Source organism: Anabrus simplex, chromosome X (genome assembly GCF_040414725.1).
Source record: "Anabrus simplex isolate iqAnaSimp1 chromosome X, ASM4041472v1, whole genome shotgun sequence".
In the NCBI taxonomy this organism is placed as follows: domain Eukaryota; kingdom Metazoa; phylum Arthropoda; class Insecta; order Orthoptera; family Tettigoniidae; genus Anabrus; species Anabrus simplex.
This window is the reverse complement of record NC_090279.1, coordinates 12,153,115-12,166,644: the sequence shown is the minus strand read 5'-3', so window position 1 is coordinate 12,166,644 and position 13,530 is coordinate 12,153,115. Positions and strand designations below refer to the sequence as shown.

General features: G+C 36.4%; 1 protein-coding gene across 1 annotated transcript in view; it reads left to right on the top strand.

The window, feature by feature from the left end:
• The first annotated feature begins 464 nt into the window (after positions 1–464).
• Positions 465–13,530, top strand: part of LOC137503166 (uncharacterized) — a 69,745-nt gene continuing 56,679 nt past the window's right edge. Inside the window, exons 1-3 of the mRNA XM_068230652.1 lie at positions 465–561; positions 4,014–4,143; positions 10,197–10,292. Coding sequence (XP_068086753.1) covers positions 4,078–4,143; positions 10,197–10,292 — 162 coding nt within the window. The 5' untranslated portion in view covers positions 465–561; positions 4,014–4,077. The remainder of the gene's footprint in view (positions 562–4,013; positions 4,144–10,196; positions 10,293–13,530) is intronic.

Below are 13,530 nucleotides of genomic sequence, written 5' to 3'. Positions count from 1 at the left end.
CATTATAAAACATATCTGTCGATGCGAATCTTGTTCCTAGCATGAATTCTATACTTTGACTTTGATGTGTAAACAACAACAGTACCAGTACGTAAAGTTTACGCCAGATGTCGCACAACGATGCTTAAGCGATTCATAGTTTGTGTTTCAGAGGTTGCCAGTATGAATCTCGAAGATCGCCGAGGTCGACCGATTCAGCACTAGGATGTAAATGCACCAAGATAAAGTGTGCGGATAGTACATTGCACCCAGTGCCGCCAGTGCTCTTTTCAGGAAGTGTCGTATAGTCTGTAGTTGTCACTGGTAATACATGCTTACCTAAATTCAGCCTGTTCTACTGACTGATACAAATCAAATTTTCTCTTCAAGAGTTTGTTTTAAGTGATTAAACTACATTAAAATATCAGGTTTTGCTTCTAAGTGGCAGGTATGTTGTCATATAAGATGCGTATTAGCCAGTTGTACAGCTTATTCCGTTGTGTTACAGATTTTCTTCATTTCATTGTGGAATTGTAGTTTCTGTCTTTTTACAGTGTTTCCACAACCTCGAACATATTGTCGGTAATGTTCAGGTTCAATAATTTACTTTTGCGTAATTTATAGATCTCATTTGAGAAGAGTAGGAAGTTAACACTAATACAGTATTTCTCAGCTTCAGAATTTTACTTATTTTTAATACCGTATTTAATGTTTTTAATTTTCTTAAAATTTATTTTTAATTAACCATTATACGCATATAACTTAGCTTTTTGACAATCCCTAGCCTTTGAGTTGCAAGTGCCGGCAACTCGTGTGTAATAGCAATATATCGTATATTTAAATTTAGTGAAATTAGGATTTTTTTTATTTTTTTATTATTTTTTTTTTGAAGAGCTACCCAGGTGAAGATATGCGGATGGTAGTTTCAGAAAGAAATTACAAAATGTAGTGTATAATTTTAATTATTGTGTTGCTGTGTTATTTACCTCTGCGTGGAATTTGATAGTGACGCTGTGAATGTTGAGTTATTCTTTACACTATAGGCTGCGACATATGGTAGTAGGGTTCGAAATCTTGTGAGGTTTCCGTTTAGGATATCAGTAAAATTGTCATATGTAGAATTCTTGTTATATCAGTGTTGTTATGGAGATTCTTCTGTATCACATTATTACACCGCAACAGCTATATCCGGTATTGACTCGTGGTGATTTAGTTAGGCTGCCTCTCTTTTGTATGGTATTTCCTCATTCATTGGTGTGAAAATAATCTTCAGGGGCAAGTGGCGGTGAGTTTGCATGGGTTCGAATGCCAAGATCGGCAGCCCTGCAAAACGCTTCTGTGGTTTCTCCATTTTATTATTAATTAATCTTAATTAGTGCCACTGCATTCCCTTGGACTTGTGTTAGTGCAACATTAAACTACCAGCAGGAATGGGAAAAAAAAAAATTCAGGAATAAATTCTGGCTGTGAAAACTGTAAAAGGTGGTTACTTCAAAGTAAAACCAATAATATATTAATGGAATAACCTGTGATGGCCAGAAGAAGTAAACACGGCACACTTCAATATTGTCCCCTACGCTGAAGTATACAAAATACAATTTATTGTAGTTACCTGAATAGATATGTATTTACATAGAAATTTGTTCCCTGGCAATGCATATGAGTGAACTCAATTGGCCACAGGAACGAAGCTTGTATTACCTGTAGGAGGAATTGTAGTATTCATTGTTAGTGCGGTATGTTTACATTTACAGTGAAATATCACAATGCGACTAACGAACACTGCTATGGGCTGAAATGAATTCTGTGAGGCACTGCTCAAGGTATTCAACACAGACAAGATTCATACCACGTGGGGAAGAGTAAAAGCTGCTAAACATTTAAACCAATTGTTTGACACAAAACTCCCTTCAAGGGCCACTTTGGTAAACACCACTCAGTTGTGTCATAGGCATGATATGCACAGAAAAGTGAAGAAAGGACACTGAAGTAAAGGTTGGTGGGATTGTTTGATGAAATCAGCTGATAACAGAATTGTATAAATTTTTGTCTTCATTTCAATAGATTCTTCTTCATTTCCCATTTCCAGACCTCTGGGTTGAAATAAGAATAAGAACCTCCTCAATTTTTTTTTCTCCACCGCTCCCTTCCCTCAAATATTTTTTCTACTTTTACTCCTCTCTTCTCTGTACTCTCCTTCACCGTATCCATTCACCCCTTTCTGGGCATTCCCCGATGATTTTCTCCTATGACTTTCTCTGTAAATACTCACTGTGGAATTCTCTCATCTTCCATTCTCATCATCTGTTCATACCTTTTCAGCTTACTGGTCTCAATCTTGCCTTGCAGGTCAGGGAATCCAATTCTCTCCCTGATTTCTATGTTTCTGATTTCATCACTTCATGTCTTCCGTATTATTTCTCTAAGGAATTTCATCTTGGCCTCTTGGATTCTGTTTTCATCATGTTTTGTTGTTGTCCATGTGCCTGCTGCATATGTCAGGATTGGTGTGGAATACATTGGGTGCAAATTTTTCTTGTATTCCTTTGGGACACCCAGTTACAGACTGTGCATGTCACACATTGGTAAGACCCATTGGCTTGTTCAATTCTCTTTCTAATTTCTTAATTTATTTTCCCATCTTCTGCAATTATTCTCTCTGAATACTTGAAGCTTTCCACAACTTCTAATTACCTTCCATTTCCTTCAATATTGTCACTTCTTTTGCTAATACATCTCGTCACCACTACCATCGTACAGTTTTCCACACTTATTTTCATTCTGTATTCCTCTATCTCGTGATTCCATACACTGTCTTGTTCTTGTACTTCCATTTCATCATCTTCCTATATTACTGTGTCATCGGCAAAGAGGAAGGCCTTTGCTTCGTTGGTTCTCATTTTTTGTTGTATACTCTTGTGGATTTCATCCATGCATGTAATGAAATTGGGGGGATAGTGAACATCCATTTTGAGTCCTGTTTCTACTTTGAACTAGTTTGTTCAACCTATCATAGTATTCATACTACTTACTCACTTTTCGTTTATGGCTTTTATTGTTGATTCTTTTCCTCTTCCGGCCTTCTTTTTCATGAATGCATGCAAGACCTACTTGCCGTGGTACACTGGCATATGTCTTCTCACTATCGATAATTATCATCACTGAATCCTGCCTAAACTCCCATCTGTTCTCCATCATGTTATTTAGGTTCAACAGATTGAAAAATGTAAAAATTGTGTTTACACTGGGTATGGAGTACTACACTGTATGTAAGTGAAACATAGATAATAACTGGTGCTGAGAAGAACAGAGTTCAAGCCTTTGAAATGCTGTGTTATCAGAAGTTGTTGAAAATCAGAAGGATAGAACATGTCAGAAATAAAGAGATAGTGAATCAGCTTGATGAGAGAATGGTTTGAGGGAATTTGATCCTGAGAAGGAACATTTTGATAGAACAAATCTGAAGGCACTGTGAACTTGTTCAGTTAGTTTTGAAGTGCAGTGCAAAGGATAAAAATGGTACGAAGTTTCCAAGATATGGACCAGGGTGATCAAAATGATATGCAAACAGAATAGTCACTGAATTATCTTGAAGTTTTGTGAATTTCAATCACAAGCGATGTACGTTGGATTTTTAACATGAAAGGTTGTGGTTGTTGTGGTTTCAGTTCCATATGAAACTGTATTTTATGTAGCTATGAATATAATATAAGGTATCATGGAAAGCTAGGGGACTATGATCTTGACATCGACAGATATGTTAAATTATATCTTCTATGGAAGTGATCACTGTTTTAGAAGTCATGTAAAACCGGAGGTCCTTAGCTATGATCATATTATCAGTCATAGAAAATTTGAGGTCCCTTAATTATGATCACAATATCAACAGTCATGTAAAATTTTCAATCTTTTCGGTATGATCCTAATATTGACGGTCATGTAAAATTACAAGCTTGTTGCCTAGTCCGTTGGCAAATAACATAAGTAGCAATGACAGCAATAAGGTAATAAAATTTTTCTGACTTATGTTTCAGTGTAAGGTCATTGGAAGTAATCAACAATCCCAGAACTTTCTAACTACTTCAGTTGCAGTGTGAAATGGACCAGGAAGTAAAGATCAAAGAGGAACCAGCCTGGCCTGAAGGAACAACAAATGCATCACTTGTAAGTCTCATTCCAGGTATACGTAACTTTATGGAGGTCAGAATATAACCCTTAGTAGCTGAATAAGTTTGGCAGGGGCATAATTTTTTACGTGCTTCCTCAATATTAACACCTGCAGTCACCATTTGCTGCACGAGCATCTAGGCGCAGTATGACTCTGTTTTTGTTTCTTTGTCTGGGAATCCGCCACAGCGCACTATACAAAGCTGCCAACTCTTACGAGCTACAAACCACAGCATTGATGTACAACTACGGGTCAAACTATTGGCAAAAAAATTGTTCATGGGACAAGAAAAAAGGTTCTGGTGGCATAGGCCACCAGATAAGGGCTTCCAAGTGGACAGTTAGCCCCTAGCATTTACTTGGGAGACTGCTGTTTGATAGTGGCATAAAGTTGAATCAATGTTATGGGCTTGATATTGAAGGAACCTTGGTTAGGTCCAGCTACTGGCAAAGTTGTGATTAGCATTGTCTCAAGATTGAGGCTTCAGGACATTTCATGTGTTAAGTACCCATTGACTGACTGTCTGTTTTTAATTGATTACCTCTGTTGGTTATTGAAATGGATTTCTCGATGGTGTGTGGTATTTATGGTATGTATTTATTCTGCCTGGTTTGGTAATGGAATCTTTGTGGGATTGACATCATTTCCTATCATATCAGCCAATTAGAGTGCTAGTAGTTGCAGAAATGATGGAAAATGGTGGGTGCTAGATTGAATTAAGTTATGGCCAGTAGGTCCCTGGCTCTCATGGAGATCGTATTTTTCCTCCAGACAAAATTCCAGGTCAGATTAGCATCATTTAAACTTCTTTACAATGACACAAATGTTGGGTGACCACGTAGTAAAATTCTGCCTTGGAAGTATAGCTCGTCTAAAGCAAACACCCTGTTGATGGTGGAGATGCAGTGGAAAATTTTGGAGAAGATGCAATATATTTTCATCATCTTTCCTTGCTCTGTCTGTTGCTATTCTAATCATAGCCCTTTTTTTCCCTCCCCATAGATCTTTTAAAGTTAACGATCTCCTGTTATTCAATGCCTGATTTCTGTCCAAGTTTCTTTCTGCATTTCTCTTATTCTGGGAGGTTGAGTCACTACCCTGACTCCTTTTCCCTCCCATCACCTCTTCACTACCTATACTCAATTCACTTTGGTCTAGTGTCTGTGCTATACCTGCCACCTGACCGCTGACACCGCAATCGTGTCTTTCTTCTCCCACTGATGTCGCCCTTCTCTCGATTTCTGCAACTCATTTCTTCCTCACAATTTTTCCATCCTCGGCAGTTCCTTCTGTGCCTGTGATCGGCACCAATTTCTGCCTGAAATCACCAGACACCTCCCCAATATTTTGGCTCGTAATCCCTGCGGTCTAGCCCGCCACATATGTCACTTAAAGATATCCAACCGCATCCTGTCTTCTTTCTCTGTCTCAGCCTTCAAATAAATGGTCAATCCTTTCAAATTTCCAGCATTCCTCATAATTATATCAGTCATCAGTATTGAAATTAATCTTAACATCACCAGCCAATGTCCCTTGTTGTTTCCTACTCTATACATATCATCTACATCCACTTCAGAGACGTTTATCTTCATTTTATTCGATACTATGTCCACCACTTTCAATACTAACTCCACTTTTGATTCTGTTCCTTCCTCTTGTACATCAGCCAAAACACATTTTTTCTTGCTGATTCGTTTCTTGCTAGTCTCACTTCTCTCTTCATTGCTGTCAATTCTTCTTCCAGTACCAACACCTTCTTTTACAAACTCCCTACCTCATCTGCTATCTCCGCTAACTTGTCATTTACCACCCCAATTTCTTCTTCTGTACAAATGTTTAAGTCCTTCATCTCCTTCATTTGTGTTGCCCTGTGTTCCTGCATAATTTCCTTTATTTCTTCTCCTTTGCTCGTTTCCTTCACCACTCTCTTGATCTCTTCAAGTTTCTCCCAACCGAACGATCCCTGATTTGGACCTGGGTTCTTTTCTATACCTCCTACCACCAGCAACGGTGCAATAACCGTCGCACACAACATAATCTCCAACAGCCCATTATAACCACTAATTTCTCTCCCTCTCTCTGCTCCACCTTTCTTCCAACACCACCTTGGACCATGCCATCTTCCAATTCTTAGCCTGTATTGCTGTAATGTTACTCCCATCTTGCTCCTCAGCTCACTCACACATCCGCACTTCCCGGTGCCTAATTGCGTATACTTCATTGGAGCAATTAAACAGTTCCATTCCAGTAAAATAGATACAGAATGGCAAGACACTTTCTAGAGGAAATAAAAGCTGATATTCAAGGTCACCATTACACTTCCAGAATCACATGGTTATTGGTTTAGGGGGATTCAGACAACATGAGAATGTGACAAAGACGGCCTACCTCAGTGTTGAGTATCACCAACAACCTTATAACTCAATTAATAGAGAAATGGATTCAGTGGTATGTTTTCTAATATTATTGAAAATGTGAATACATTTTGATCCATATTTTTTATAATATTACCTTTTTCTGAAACAGTGTGCTCTGCTTCAATGTTTCCTAAATAATAGGTTGAAACCTGGGGATAAATGGAGTAAAAATGTGGGTGGTAGAGGTTTAATGATACCCTTTGACATCACTAACATGTACACCAACATACCAGTAGATGATTCCATAAAAAATATCGAAAATCTTCATAAAGAGAACACTTCACTTCAAGAAACCAAAGAAATAATTAGCCTTCTTAGAACAATGCTACACAAAAATTGCTTTGCATTCACTGACAAAATCTATTGCCAAAAAGATGGGTTAGCCATGGGTTCACCATTATAAGGTATAATAGCAAACATTTCTGTGGCTTGGTTCTAAAAGGGCCAGTGTCATTTTTTATCAAAATTGAGATATTAACTGATACAAACACATTTTATCCTGGTTAGCAACATGTTAAAAGGGCCAATGTCTCTGTTAAGTACTAAACGAACAGTTAACATTTAATTAAATAAGCCCTTGACAATAATGTTAGATTACCAATAAAGATTAGAGACCTGGCAATTTTTTAAGAATATGATAGAAAAGATTAGCGTTTAGTAAGGTGACTTCCACAAAGAAAGTATAAAGTTATTTAAGGTTAGTTGTTGAAAAAAATAATTGGAAAACTATAAGCAAAACTTCAAATGCTCATAGCTCAAAAACAGGTTTTTTGACATTGGCCCTTTTAGAACCAAGCCAAAGATTTTTTGAATAACTTTGAAAACATCTTCTGAATGTATCAGCATTCAAAAGGAATCTTACACTGGAGCAGATATGTAGATGACATGTGCATATATGATAATGACTTCACTAATGCACACCAATTATTAAACACACTAAATTCTTTACACAGTCCCATCATCTTCAAAATGGAGCCTGAATCTAACAAGAAAATAAACTATTTAGACATCACAATCAGCAGGAATGATGACAGCCTATCTTACAAAGTATACAGAAAGCCCACTCAGACATTTATTGACGAGTCGAACCACCCATACACACTCAAAATTCCAGGACTGAATACAATGATACACAGAGCTATTTCCATATCAATAAGCACAACAGATTTCAATGTAGAGATACAAATCATTAAACAAATCCTGAAAGAAAACAACCACCCTCCAGGAGCAGTAGATAAAATATTAAACAAACATAAGAAAAATCCCTGGAAAATCACCATGCATGGTTCTCAACTGTGTTAACAAGAACACAAAAAGTAGCTTATATCTTTAGGAAACAAGGTTTTAAAGTAATATTTAGTATGAACAACACACTGCAGAGACACATCAACAAGTGCACCTAAACAAAAAAGACCCTTTCTCAAAGTCAGGTGTCTATGAACTCAAGTGCCAAAAACCACCTATATAGGTCAAATGAAACAAAATTTCCACACAGGATTCAGAGAACACAGAAAAAGCGATGGGATATAATCGGCATTCGGCTTACGGGGAGCACATATACGACAGTTCACACTATTTCACAGACATCAACAGAGATCTAAAAATTTTACACATCAAAAATAAAATTAAATATTTGAATATAGGGGAAGCAATCAAGATCTACTTCGTAAAATATGCTAACGTAACCAACTTAAATGACCATACACACTTAAAAAATTCCCCACTCATCGCTCCACTAACGTAATATCTGGGCAACACTTACTCATTAAATTGGCATTTATCACAGTAATATCCTATAGATATTCTCTATTTTAATTCCATACCTCATTTAGCTAAAATCATTAAGTAGCATTCATCCATATTACAGAAAAGTACATTATAACATGAAGTAGGTTAATAACCTTCTCTCCCCTCTTCAGTGTTGAGTCTTCCGCAGTGCTCCACTCCTCCGTCCTACTTCCCCCTCTCCTCTTCATGGTACAGTATACTAGATTTCAACATCCAGTAGGAGGAATCCACAATGTTCAGCCCACCCTTCCCATTCTTCCCCTCCCTTCTCTGTGAGCAGTGTGCTATACTCAAAACTTTCCATTTGCCTCTCCATGACCACAGTCCTGAAATAGTATTTGGTGACAACAGACTTGGCATCGGCATTATAGATAAGTTCAGAAGTTTTTTCATTATATTAATACTTGTAAATTTCTAATTTGTCAGTGCTGGTTCATATTATCAATAAACTCTCTATCATTGACAAGTTTATGCAACGTAAACAATGATGTATATGCATGTTTTATGTGATTTCATGGAATCTGACGATGTTCCTGTAGAATGAAACATGTCAATCTTTGTATAATAGTTTGTTTATAGTGTTAAAATTGTTGTGTGTTTGACTGACTGGAAAGTTTTTATGTGACATTTAACTAAGTCTACAATGGAAAGTATGGCTTCATTCTTAAAAACTCTCCATTTTGTGCATCGGTTTTCTTTATTTCCTCAGTTTGGCTACTGTTCATTTTCTTCTATATTGAATGGGATAAGTGAGTATATTCTAGAATTTTGTACTTTAATTCACTTTTATTAGTAAATTAATTTAGAATGAAAGCTTTTGATAACAGCCCCTTCTGCACCCCTGTAGTGTCAGAAAGGTTTTATGAATCCAAGTGAGAAATTTAAAGGTCTCGTAGTGCGAGAGACATCTGATAAATAAGTTCTCCTATTTAAAAAAAGTACAAGCATGTTATTTACACTTGTGCCAGCTCCACAGTGTAGGGGTAGCATGCCTGCCTTTTACCTGGAGACTTTCAACTAACATCTACTGACATTTCCTGACAAGGTTTCAGCTAATAGTATTACCTATTGGTGCTAAGGGCCACTTCTACAATTTTTCGACTGATGCTATATTCTCACTTTATGCTCATGAATTTCATTAGCAGCCTTGGACATATTGTATTTATGACAATTATGTTTATGCTTGTGTTCACACCCTCATGTTGTTGGCTTGATATTATTACCACTTTGGTGTTCCACTAACATTTTAAATGAACTGTTTTAATTAGAATTTTAATGGAAGAAGTTTTAGTCGCCAACAAGATTATAGGTTAATCATTGACAGTGTTTCCATTAGCACCTTTATATATTTTATCATTTTTCACATTTTATGTTCCAAATTTTAATAACTGGCTAAACTTTTAGCTTCCACATTTAATATTAGTTGTACTCTTGATGATTGTTTGTAGGCTGAAGATGCTCTTAATTGAGGGCGAAACATGTCCCATTTAACTGATGGTCTATTTATGTAACCACTATAAGTTAAAATAAAAGTATTGAATAGATGGATTAAATTAAAACACCTTTATTGTTGTTGAATGGCCAGAAAATGCGTCTCACTTTATATTTGGTTCTCAGTCTAATCCTTTCTCTGACATTAGTTGGTGAGTGAGGATAATAACTTCATTTTCAGTTAAGACTTTGGTTTTGAAAATCCTCTGCTTGTAGGAATCTTCCTTAAACATTAGTGACATTTTGAAATTAACTGTAATACTTGGAAGTAATGAATTATCATGCTCATTTGTTGTTATCTATATTTATATATGTGTGTTGTGTGCATAACTTATATATCTTATTTTCTGCAGGAAAATATTGAACATGTATCAGAAATGATACCTCTGAAGAATGAAGCCAAATCAGAGTTAACAGAGCCAGTGCCAATGCAGGAAAACTCTTTTGAGGTAATGTACATAATTTGATAAGCCATTATAAGGTATTGAAAATAGTTAGAAAATGGCTGAACAGTGGTTGACCCTTCATTTCAATGCATATGATTGATAGTCCTACGAAAAGTGCACTTTTTATGAGATTGACTTTACCTACCTAAATTTCACTTTTCCTTCAAATTCTTCTAAGATCTTGCGTTATGTATCACGTAGCAGTTGGGATAGCTCCGAAGACCTCTACTGTATATCATTTGGAAGCTGGTATCATTGCTACTAATATTTTTTACTTTGCAAATATTTTCGAACACAGAGTTGCAATAAGATGCATTCTTTTGTTAATGTTCCTGGGTATTTTACTAGTTGTTTGGTTGTTTTTGTTGATTATATTAATTCTTGATTTCTTGATAATACAGTTATTTGTAGATACAAGTTGCAGGTGATATGCTTGCATACTGTGGGCATTTGCTTACATACTATGCACATTGTAGCACCTTGTGGCAAGTAAAAACATTCTTGTTCTTCCTAATGTTGTCTGTGGTGTTACTAGTGTAATGTGACTTAGAATATTACTTAAACTTGCAATGAATGAATAAGCCCTTCATGTGTGATATAGCCTTTTTGTTTCATATGAGGTAAGGGACAGTGTTTGTGAATAGGCCTTGTATGTTCACTGGTACTCACCTAAACATCTTTTACATGATTTAATCTGTCACAACCAGGATACACATTTGATCACTGCCATCATTCAATGCATAGCATGTGTTTCTTTTTCTTTCACTGTGACTATGTTGTTATGGGGTACTTAATTGCCCATACATTGAGATATTCAATTGACAGTCTCTTTCAGGAATTCTGGGTTAGCTGCTGAATATGTAGCCATCTGGATAATGGGAGAGGAAGCATAATCATGATCCAGGAGTGTAGTAATTTACAAAAGCTGCCATTGTCCAAAAAATCGAATTTATCCGTGGAGTAAAAAAAACTTTGTCCAGTCTCTTCTTACCATTAAATCATTGCATATATAATTTTATATCAAACTATAGGATTGATTTACCTTCTCAGTACACTTTATATTAAATTTATAAATTGTATTGAATGTGGAAAACAAAAAATTGAAATGAAATCACAAGACATTGGTGGTTTTTGTACAAAATCAAACATGCAAATAATGCTTTGCAGTCCACTGATTTATTGTTGTAGTTTATCACTTTGCTATTATCATCAGGATAAATGTCATATAACACTTCAACATTTGCTACCCTCACATCGGCTTCAAGACTCATATTATATTCTCTATTCTGAGGTTTTGTAAGCAACAAAGCTAGTGTTCATATGTCCTGCAACTTGGCTGATTTCAGTGCTAGTGGTCCATGGTAGTTGGGTACACAGTTCAGTGTTGTGGGGTGGGTTTGAGCATTGCGTACAAAAATGTGTTCCTATAGCCCATTGTAGGTGTAATGCACTAGAACATCTGATTTCTCTGTAGATATTTAACCATTCTCACACTTCTAAGCTTTATGGGTGGTTTACACTGCTTACAAAAATATGGAGACAGAGATGCCATATCAGAAATATCATCTTGTTTAATATTCACTAAATTAAGTGGTGAAGAGTTCATTCTAGCAGATTTGATCAATTTGTCCCAATCACTTCGGATTTATGCAGTATGCCTCTTCTTTATAGCCCCAATGAGACTGAAATCTTGGTCATTTGGGAAATAGCTATGACCTCTAATGGGGAATATATATTTTATAGTTTTGAACACCTTGAAAAAGTGAACCAGAGCATAGAGGAATTGGATCATAACTTGATTCTTGTTCTGGCCTGAATGTCCATCGCTAATAAGTACCAATTTTTCAGTTCCGGTGCCATATATATTGAAATGCTTAAGTAGCATTGAAGTTACAACTTCTGGCCTTTCTTGGCAGTCCTTTCATCATATACATTCATGCTGACCATCATTCTCCCCATGTCATGAATCCCAAATACATAGTACCACAGTTGGTGGTCATAAAAATCCTCACAACTATTAATATGTGGTAGAGGAATGTTTTGCACAAAATCAAAAGAGATGCAGTAACCTTGTTCTTCTGAGCCAAACGTTTGAACTTTCTCGTCAGTTCAAAAAACTTATCAGCTTTACATAGTGGACTTGCTTTTCAACTTTGTACCTATTGATCTCGACTTCAGTTTTTGACAAATCAATCTGCAGCTGCAGTGAATCGCATGTTGATCACGTATCACTTCTTGGTAGGCCAAATGAAATATTGAATTTCTCTTTAAATACTTTTAGGTGAATGAGATGTGCCACATTCAATCTGCAGGATTTCAGAAAGAGTTTGTGCATTGCTCTCACAGTCAGAGCTTCAGGAAGATGCATTCTGTTAAGATTTCTTCCCCTAGAATAATGAGATTGCCGTACTTTAAAAGACTGGATGTGATTAATATTCTGGTCAATAACTGCTGGAGGAGACTTTCTAAAACGGTTGTCATGCCTTCCTCACTTATCCTTGGGTGAACATCCTGTATTAACCAGCAACTCTTGAATCTTTTGCACCCGTCCACATGTGCTTCCAAAAATAGAGGCAAACGCCGTAGCACAAACAGGAATCTCTTTGTCTGATGCCTGAACTTTATAGCAGAAGCTTGCACATATTTTGTTTTTCTCACCTATTTCTGCATAACCTTCACTATCCGTGTAACCAGATTTTCGAGATCTCCTTCAGTATGGAGCATGAAATGATATCAGACCACTCAGATGAGAATCTTGTTCATCTTTAGTTGCTAGTTTGTTGAACAGAGTTAAAATATTGGCCCTTTCTTCAGCCTTGACTTTAACGAAGTATTGCAATCTTGAACACCTACAAATAAACAGATAAATAAATAACGTGTAATGGTAGCTGTATGATGCACATCGATGTTATTATGTGTGAAGTGTGGTTATGTTTACCTGCAATCTGGTCCAGTTGTTTATGCAGCAATCTGTTTGCCTTAGTGATTAATGTGTGCTTCACCAGATACTTTCTTCCTTTTAATTACATCTCTATTTTTCTCCTATTAAGCCCTTTTACGCTTCCAATTTGTTGAATTTGCAGGATCAGTATACACATCATCACTATGTCAGCCATTTTGAAGTCACTGCCTACTTGATAATGATATGTCATAAAAAAAATTCTGGACATTGGCACTTTTTTATAACAAAGTCAAAGGACAATGGTTGTTTTTGTAAAACAGGGCAAATCTTAACATGCAT